Source organism: Rhea americana, unplaced genomic scaffold (assembly GCF_003343005.1).
Source record: "Rhea americana isolate MKP2758 unplaced genomic scaffold, rheAme1 scaffold_3, whole genome shotgun sequence".
Lineage (NCBI taxonomy): Eukaryota > Metazoa > Chordata > Aves > Rheiformes > Rheidae > Rhea > Rhea americana.
The window spans coordinates 1,834,672-1,844,606 of NW_028186423.1; the positions used below are offsets into that span (position 1 = coordinate 1,834,672).

Below are 9,935 nucleotides of genomic sequence, written 5' to 3' on the forward strand. Positions count from 1 at the left end.
TAACTGGACCAAGAAGTAGTAAATGTAAATCTTTTCAAGCCTCCTCCTCTCCTTCTAGGCCTGGAAGTCACCTGGATAAGCTGCCATCTTTGTGGTAACTCTGAACACCTTCATGAACTTGGATGTRGACAACAGCGATGCTTCTGTCCTGGGGCTGTCCCCAGGACCTCATGAACTTCATCTGCTGGTTACCTCTAGCTAAAGCATCTCTCTCACTCCACTGAAGCCCTTGGAGGAGCAGGGTGGGAAACATGACAGCTAAGGTCCCAGCTCTGGAGCTTGCTATTGGCCAGGTGTGGGATTTCTGCTAGCTGATGTTAACTGCCTAAAAAATTAGGGGACTAGCTTAAGCTATTTTCTTGTCCTCGCTGACTTTTGGGACTGATTTGTCCAAYAGAAAGTCACCCATGTGGGTGATACAAATAGTCTGAAGGCGTACACGGATTGAAGACCGAATGTCTAGATATGTGTGAGCTCAGTTCCAGCCTGCAACTGGGGCACCAGCCCACGAGGGCTATGGAAGAGGGGCTGGGCAAGAGGGAGAAGGATGCTGCTTTCCAAGATGTGTAGGTCTTGGGGGCAAACCAAGGGGGTGGTGGTTAGGTGAGGTGAGGGATAACATACTTCTCAAATACAGGCTATCTTACCTTTGGGATACATTGGTCGAAGCCAGAAAATGGGGAGATCTCCACAAAGCTCTAAAATTTTGAGGCTTAGGAAACTGTTATCCTTGATAGGCTCATCTGCAGCCACCCAGATAAGGGAGTTTTCATCAAATTTAACAGGCATGATTTCATCTTCCTGCAAATAGAAGAGCATAAATCCTTTGCTAGTTCAGTGAACAGTCATGTGCCCGCTTGCTCTTAGTTACTGAGCATCAAACTGTGTAATCATGAGCTGCAACTAATACCGAGCACACTTTATTTCTCGTATGTGAACAGCTCGTAGTGAGCCAAGTCTCGGGCGACTGCTCCCACCTCTGAAGTGAATGACAATACTGCAGTCAGCTTTGCTGGGGCTGAGATTTCACCAGGGTTTCTTCGGGAAAGCTTTCACCTGATTTACSAGGACTGCTGCTGCCTGTGGTTGTGGGGACTGGACGAGGTGGTGGAGCTCGTCCAGCCTAGAGCACAAGAACCTCAGCTGATGGAAACCATGATGATTCACTGTCTTCAGCAAAACTGCGATACAAAACACTAGCTAAAAAACAAGACTTGAACCTTCAGTCATGCTCCGTTCTCATTTCATGTACTCCTAAGATTTATTTTTTTTTCTATTGTGAACATATTTATGTCTTGTTCACAGGTTTTAGAGAAGGTTATAGTTTGAGAATTATGGCTTTCAGTTTTAAGTCAACATGATTGGTCTGATTAAAGGTCTTGTTCAGTAAAAACAATTCAATTGACCAAAAGCTTGAAGTGCAAGTTAAAGAAGCCTTCGTTTTTGAAGTGTACCCTGCAGGTTTTTGGTTCGTCTCTTCAAAGTAATGTCAGTGATTGATTCTTTAAAGTTGTTAGTTCAAAGTATTTTATATAAAACATGCAACTATTCTTTAGCAACAGTGAAATACTAGAAAAACTCCAACTGGCAAATCATGAAAACTAGTACTATTTCAAAGTTAAAATTCTAAATTGCTTCCAAAAAAGTCATCAAGAGTTGTTAATAACTGACTAGATCAATTTATTCTGTCAGGTTGTTGTTCCTTTAATGTGTTTATTGATTTCTTTGAGGACCTTAAGTCATTTAAGTTCACTGTTCAATCTGTCTAGCGAGAACTGCACTTTATTAATGTTCTTCCACTTCAGCTTTTAGCAGCATCAGAAATAATTGAAACTAGTTTTCAAAAATAAATATTCTTTGTTTCTGTTTCGAAGTCATCCTAACGTCTGAGCAGGCAGACCTTTGGCTATCTATAAACTTTATTTTAATCAACCATTTTATAGGCAATATTGGTCATGATTAAATATGTGTTGTAAGAGAACAGCATGCATGCACTGCCTCATAAATACATATGTATCAGACAGAACTTTATGTAGCTAGAAAAATGAAGACTACTTTGCCATTCCAGTTGTACATTTAATCAGAAAAATCAAGCAACAGAGAGGTTGATGTTCCAATAGCAGCATTAAATTGTACTGCCTGCTTTGTCTTTGATGCATACAATTTATTGTAGTGTTTGTAAGTGATGCATCTGAACTGAAAATACACAGAAAACGAGAGAAAATATGTTTACTGAAGCCAGGTAGAACATCAGAAACAACTTTTGACTGTTTTAAGATAACATCTTCAGGTTTGCAACTTTATTTTTCAGCTTTAGCAGGCTTGGCAGTGGGCTCCTGAGGCTTTACTGATTGGATTTAGAGATTTAAGGGGGGGGGACGACTGAGGATTCGTTTTGTTTTGTTTTGTTTTGTTTTCCTTCAAGCAGATGTTTGGTAATTACAATACGCTGTGCAGGGAGATGCAGCTCGAGTACCGCGAGGACCACCCCGAGGAAGGAGGTCAGTGAGCTTCTCCCCTGTCCTGCCACGTAGCATGTGTCACTGCAAGGTGCTGCTGGCGGTGTCGAGCCAGGACCGCGCAGCGAGTTCGTTTGGGTTGGCCCGGTAGCTCGGCCACGGCCCCACGGCAACAACAGCAGTTTCTGCTCTGGCCCTGCCTTTCCAGTCTGTAGCCCCTCAAGCTTACTAAGCCCAGGTGGAGCTAGGGTGGCCCGTACTGAATATTGCAGAGGTCTCCCTAAGCCTGGGATGGTTCAGCAGGAGACCRCAAATTCTTATAGCTAGGAGCACACATAGAAGTGATGTGGCTGCTATCATATTCGACTCAAAGGACCCAAATACTTTTTAAAGCTGGATTAACTGGGACTGCCTTCGGTACAAACCTGGAGGAATTTGTGCATCTGGATATCCATACCGGATAATTTTAACTTTTCTGTCACTGCTGTGAAGTCGGAGGATTTATCAAGCTATATTAAAATTGCTGTCATGGCAAAGCCTGCTCTGGAGCCGTGCTGCTAACCACACTCTTTATTTTAAAATAACAACTTCCCCTTCTCTTACCGGGTAAGGGCACTGCCGCAGCATCGGAGCGTGGGCGCTTCCCCCGAGGTCACGCTCCTGCCCCGTTGCACCAGCTGCGGAGCTGGGGACCGCAGAGAGGACCGCGACGCTGGGTCAGCTACGTCGGGCTGGGCAGAGCTGTGCTAGAAACGCCGAAGGGCTGGGAGCAGCCCTGGCTCCTGAGCCGGCGGGAACTCGGCTCCGCGGCGCTCGGCCCAGAGTCAAATCAGACCCCTACAGCCATCGCGAGGTGGCAAAATTTGGCTCGCGCTTGCCAATCACCCAGGAGGAAGGATGATCTTCTTTATCGCAGGAAAACAATTTAACTCTCTACTGTGAACTTCAAGAGCACAGGCATGATTTTTTTCCCCTACTTTTGCCCTAACTATGCCTCTCTTCCAGCTAAATGTTTTCCAGCTTTTATTCTGGAGCAAAGCCAGAGAAAGGAGTTGTAGATCTGTCTCCTGTATTCTCCTCCTGGCAGCTGGTGCCCTGTGCCAGSGTCTGTGCTGCAAAGTGTTCGGCTGCACTGAAGCCACTGGCGCTGCTCCTGCATGCATGATGGCTTTAAGGGACTGACCTTTGGGAAACTCGGGCTTTGCACACCTAAAACGATAGGCTTTCTGCAAATGTGAGATAGAGAGAGCTTTTGGCCCACAGCTGGTTGAGAATTATAGCTGCAGGGCACAAGTTTGTGATGCAGCTTTCATGAAATTCTGAGTTAACATGATACCTTAAAATGAAGTCTGATGTAAGAAGGTGAACACTGAGGCTTTTTTAGCATTTTCTCCTGAGTTAGCTGAATCTTTACAATGTTTCCCATGYCTTCCCTTTATTTCCTGTTACAGAGGACTTGGATGGGAGGCATCTCTGCTTCTGCTCAAGAGTTTTGATATAAACGTGTTGGGACCCCATCACTGGCACTCTTTGGAGTGGATGGACTGCAGCAGCCGCTCCCTCCACGCTCTCCCTTTACAGCCTGATGTCCGATGTCCAGCCTGGTCTCAGCTGGAAGCTCTTATCCTCGGGGTTCCTCATGATCAACAAGAGATTGGTCTGCAGCTTCCCCTTAGTCCCTCATCTGCAGGCTTCTACTCTGCCCTTGGACACAGTGTAATAAAACAGACCTAGTGATACCAGTCTTGCTGCTCCTACTTTTTGGGAACCTCTTAAAATTGAACCCTCATGAACCCTCAACAATCTACAGCTGAGTTGTTCAGTGGTTTTCATGTTATTTTTATTTGTATTTAAACAACCTTTAAAATCCTTCTTTACATAAAGATAAAAAAAAAAAAAAAAAAAAAGAAGAAGAAAAGAAAAGAAATTACCCCTTACCAGATCAGATGAGAGGCTCTCTTTAGTCATAGCATCAACTTCAGGGACGTGAGCTTTTGGTTGAGCTTTGATGTAACACTTTTCTCCTTCAGCAAAACGGATTCCAGTTATGCCCTACAAAAATAGAAAGCCTGTGGTTACGTGCAGCCCTCTATCTCCCAATTGCTTCARATAAAGCACTCAAGCTGTGTTAGTTGCCACTGAATTTTTAGATTGAAGGTTGAATCTTATTTGAAAACAAACAGATGCAATAAAACATTTCTCTATCATATTTTTAGCTTTATAATTTTGGACAAATGTGCTTAGACATTTTCACTTATTTCTGCAAAATGGGAGGTGTTTTACATAAGAGTCTCCATGCCAGCTTTAGGCTTCTTGGAGTAGCTGTGCTAAGGAATTAGTTAACGTGATTTGAACTGTAACTTAGCACCAAATGTAGGCAGCTTTAAAATTGTGTTAGCTGGCTGTGTAGTACCCTTGGCACTTTTACACAGATATTTAGAAGCATGCAGGCAACTTGGTCCAATTTATTCACTTAAATCCCCRTGACTGCAAGGAGAAGCTCATGATGGGGCTTTGCTGTGTGAATCTATATGTACATTGAAACTTTCTTCATTTGGACTATGAGGGTGAGAAGCAGTTGCCTAAACACTGATGTCTAGTTTTAGGCAGCCTGGAGKGTATTCAGCTGCTCTGGAGGGGTGCAGGTCTCCTGCAACTCCCGTGTCATTATCTGCCAGCCTTGTGCAGGCTTCTTGAGCACTTTGGCACATCTGTGCACCTTTAGACACCTGTATTTTCTATGTTCCTTCTGTAACTTTTTGGGTGCATGCAAAAGTGCTCTCTTTTTACAGTATGAATTTATACACCTAATTGTAGAGAGCAAAACTTGCATGTCTTTCATAGGGTTGCATAGCTCCATTCAACCACCTAAATGTCAGTATCTAGTGCCATTTGATGTGCTAGAGCCTTYTGCCTGGCCTCCAGCTGCCAGGCCAGAGGGGCAGGTGTCTCCTGTACATCCTGTGCCACCTGCCTCGCTCAGACCTCATGGGTACCTTTGACACCTAGTGCGGTTTGGCATGCCCCGTACCCAGGCAACTGCATCTGGTCATACAGCTCTCRTATGGTTGGCCACAGACCCCTGCCAAAATGAAACAACAGTAATTCTAAGCCAGCAAGAGAGGTGGGCTCTGCATGGGGATGGGCGCTTGAGGGAGGAGGATGCAGGGACTTCACGGCGCACTAAGAGTGCCAGCAGCATCTCAGTGCTGCCAAAGCCAGGTCTTTACTGATCATGCAATCATCTGAGCCATGCTCACGCATGCCGTTCAAACCCAGGCTGCTAGTGTAAAGACTTGGCTTTTGAAAACGCACCTCATCTTTTACTTTCTCGTCTATGCTCATTCTTGGCTCAAAATTGGACTGGCAGCACTGCTTTGCTCTCACTTAGCCTGCTCTTGGCCCTCTACGAGCAGGCACTGGCTCTGGGAGGTCTCGGCAGCTGATTTCTGACCCAGCTGCAACTGGCATTGCCCAGGTTACTGGCTGCACTCACCAGCAGCACGGATCAAAGCAAGACGCATTCAGCACCTCTCGAGTGAACTGGTGCTTTTGTGCAGATGTGGAACAGGGAAGGCAAATGATAAGAGCTCATTGTCAGTGCTGTTGTTCAGTCGCTAATAACGTTGCTATGGTGATGTTAGTGAGAATTTCAGAAAGGCTTGAACCGCAGCTGTCAGGCAATTTGGGGTCCTGGGTCTCCAGGCGTGAATTTGCTTGTACTTCTGGCAAAGCCAAGAAACTGAATTTCCTCTCCTCTACAGATTCAATATGGGAAGAGTGGCTGTTCCAGAAGGCAAATCTTCCCAGTAGCTGATGGTGCCCTTTATTTTAGGTGCTGCCTTGACTTACAGAGGTTTTCTCTTAACTCCTCTGAGGTTGAGTGTTCTGCTCCTGACAACATTAATTGCAGGATCCGGGTCCTTCATCTCTGCCTCAAGATCAAGGACACGAGCTGCTCTACATTACTTTGCCTGGTGGAGACTAAAAGACACGCCTATGCTGTATAACAGTTCGTCCTCAGTCTCTTCTTTGCTAATTATGTTGACCCTATGAGCCTAGAACGATGACATTTTGGGGAGGGRRGTTGTTTTTTCCAGTTCAAATCATATGAAATAGTATAAGGGCTGCATCACAGCCTGCCAGGATGTTTTTCTAGTGTTATGTCAAGGGTATGTATTGCAGCTCTACTCAATGGTTTAGAAGTGCAAAGTGCTACACAAAGCCAAAGCTCATGCAGTCTAATCCATACTGCTTCCTGGAGTGGCCCCTGGGATGAACTATCCCCAAAAGGCACTTAGATTTTGGTTTGGAGGAAACTACTTGGCTCACTGTGAAAGAAAGCTACGAGTACATGTATATTTATGTGGATAGCTGAGAGTGAACTGGGGAGATAAGTTGAGACAGCGTGTCCATGGAGTCCAGCACTGGAGAGTGTTATATGATAGACCAGGTTGGCTGTACTTACAATCTGGAAATCATGAACTTCAACAGCCTCTTCGTTCCCGCTTCCTGTTTTGAAGGTCTCTAAGTTGTTCCCAGCATCTATTTCCATTGATCCATCTTGTACTTTTCCATTGATACTCATAGTATAGTGAACGTTATAAACCTGGAATCAGTAAAAGAGCAGTAGCACACTTTAATTGTGTATTGCCTTCCTCTTACAGCAGGTGATAGGTCAGTCTGACTGTGATATTCAACTCTATTCAGCTCCTAACTTTTATTCAAATTTTATTCAAATTTCTGTAGGTACGTGATAATCCTCCAAAGATCAAGACCACACTAATACAGCCAACCTCGCCAACAGGGCAGTTGCCATCCTTGGAGATTTTCAAGACCTGGTTAGATAAAGTCCTGAACAACTTGGTCGGTCCTTGTTTCAAGGAAGGTCGGACTAGAGACCTCCTGAGGTTTCTCCCAACCTGATCTATCCTAGGATCCTTTGATCTCAGGAGCTGCACACAGATATTATTTTTCCTTTAGTTTTACTTTTGCAAAAGAAATGTGGGATACTTCCATATCCAGGCTAACTCTGGCATAAGAACCTTCGAGGTTGTATTTYGGGAATTGCTACTTACGCAGGCAAAAGTCCCAAAGGAATTTCTTAGCACGCTCTGGTGAGGCACTGGAAAATGTGTTCCTCTTGAATGCTAACATGCTTCCCAGCTTGTAATGAAAGTGAACTTTGCTTAAATTGGATATAGACTTCTTGTGTTCTTTTTGTCAGAGTATTTGCTCTTACTCTATTTGCAGTGAAGAAAGTACAGCATGGTCTGTAGCTACTGGATGACCATGATCTGTGGACTTTTTTTCCAATTTTCTTGTGCAGTTCTGCTAAAAGTATTACACAAGCAGCTTGCTTTTGGTCTTAAAAAAAGCCTTACAACAGTTTAATGAAAATTTTACTATAACATCTAGAGACAAATTCTTTCTTCTGCTCTCACCTTTGCTCAGGAAAGTCAAAGGTGCTAAAGAATTAGGTCCCTCAATTATACACACTCAGTCCCATATTCTTCGCTAAGACTCCCACTGAATGTGGTACATCAAACGAGTCCCATGTACATGGTATCTCATCATTCCCCTGCTAGGGACTAAGCTAGAGATAAGCCTTTGTTAGCCCTGTCAATTACAGGAGAATTTAAAGTTTTACCATTTAAAAAATGACCCTAAATATCTCAGAATTGCAGAAAATCCCTTCCTAATCATTTACAAGTCAATTATAGCTCCTTGAATCTCAAGGCAGCCTGGAAAAATAACTCTGAGCTTCCCCCTCGTCTTTAYCTGGAGATCAACTTTGAAGTTTAATGGCAACTTATAACATTGACATCATAAAAAGATGATATGAAAAAAAGAGATTTTTGAGTAAAAGCATTATCACTAGTTTTCTGAGAGGGGAGAAGAGTCTACGGTGCAGGAAAAAGCAACTTACCTCCTGGCAAGGTGGTGTAGAAAAAGCATCTAATTTTATAAAAGGCATGTGGGGCTATGAATATGACTCATGTTGCAAAACAAAATGCAGATGACTGGAGGAATAAACAAAGGAGAACTTTGCCCTGTGCTCCACAAATGCACCAAGCTGTCCATGGTGAGCAAGCGGAGCCCACCCCCTGCCCCAGGTACCTGTCCACCTCCCTTTCCCTTTCCGAAAGCCAAGAGACACAGATGGTTCTTAAGGTGCATGCTGGAAGTCAGCGTCCTATCTCATCTTTTTTTGGTGTAAAATTTTGTACTTTCTTTGTTATTATCTGAGCTGTTCCTACATGCAGATGTGTTTTTTTCACCACCAGGCACCAATGAAACCTCTGCTGTGATTTGCACAAGGCTCTCCTTGATGTTAACTGGAGTGTGGCTGGAGACACTGCTGAGCCTGTTCAGCTTGTTCCAAAATAAATTCGGTGATATTAATGACACTTGCGAGCAAGTAATATTCAAATGTGTACAGTCTTGTTTAAAAAACAAAATCTTTTTTAAACCTAAGGAGAAGTTGATAGAAACTTAGCCTAATCTCAGAAGTATAGTTTTTGAGCTGAGGCTTCTCAGTTTGCTTTGCAGACAAGATTTTTCATGCACCCCAGAAAATGTGAATATTGAAACTTATCACAACTTTTAACAGTGTTCTGCAGCTGTTAACCATAAATGTGTATGCACAGCCATATAAACCACTAAAGAGTAAAATAATCATACCTATTAATGAGTTAAATATAGAATTACATATTTAAAAATCCAAGTAGGAGCTGGACCAAGAATGCAGATGATGTGAAAAAGGAATTTATATAGTTCAATGGTTTTTTGTCCTGACAGCTGGAGTTTGCCCAGGATGTGAATCCCTGGAGAGCGGTTGGGGTTTGGAGTTCTTTACGAATTTGTGAGCAAAAATCAATGTAGCGTCTGTCTGCGCTCTCAGAGATACATTTTCCTTGCATTAATACGTGTGCTTCCAGCAGGCACCTTCTGAACAGCCAATAAAGATAATAATTACTTTTTTTTTTAATGGGAGACATGGAAAAAAAAATCTGCTTAAAGAACTCTTTATCGTCCTCCCTGAAAGTTTCCAGAGTCTGTGGAAGAGATTGTGACTCTGCCAGTGCTCAAGCAGCCCGTTAAAGCTGACTAGATGGGGCACCGTGTTTCCCAGGTGTGTGTGTATGTGCCCGGCCCCGGCCCCGCTCACCTGCCGCTCGGTCGCTTTCCAGAAGTAGAAGGCTCCGATGGCCCCGGCCAGGAGCAGGAGGGCCCCGGCGATGAGCACCGCCGCGCCCGCCTTCAGCAGCCGCCCCGGCCCGGGGGGCGCCGCCGCCGTGTACGCCTGCGGGGGCAACGCTGGGAGCCGGCCCGGCCCGGCCCGGCCCCGGCCCCTGCCTCGGTCCCGGCCCCTGCCCCGGTCCCGGCCCCGGCCCCTGCCTCGGTCCCGGCCCTGGCCCCGGCCCCTGCCCCTGCCCCTGTCCCGGCCCTGCCCTGCGCTGCCACCGCCGCGCC

At 44.9% G+C, this 9,935-nt stretch overlaps 1 protein-coding gene across 1 annotated transcript in view; it reads right to left on the minus strand.

Moving 5' to 3' along the window:
- CNMD (chondromodulin) overlaps positions 1-9,935 on the minus strand; it is a 16,724-nt gene that overhangs the window by 4,391 nt on the left and 2,398 nt on the right. Inside the window, exons 3-6 of the mRNA XM_085309556.1 lie at positions 9,631-9,765; positions 6,928-7,068; positions 4,398-4,511; positions 648-801 (exon numbers count right to left, since the gene is read on the minus strand). Coding sequence (XP_085165682.1) covers positions 648-801; positions 4,398-4,511; positions 6,928-7,068; positions 9,631-9,765 — 544 coding nt within the window. The remainder of the gene's footprint in view (positions 1-647; positions 802-4,397; positions 4,512-6,927; positions 7,069-9,630; positions 9,766-9,935) is intronic.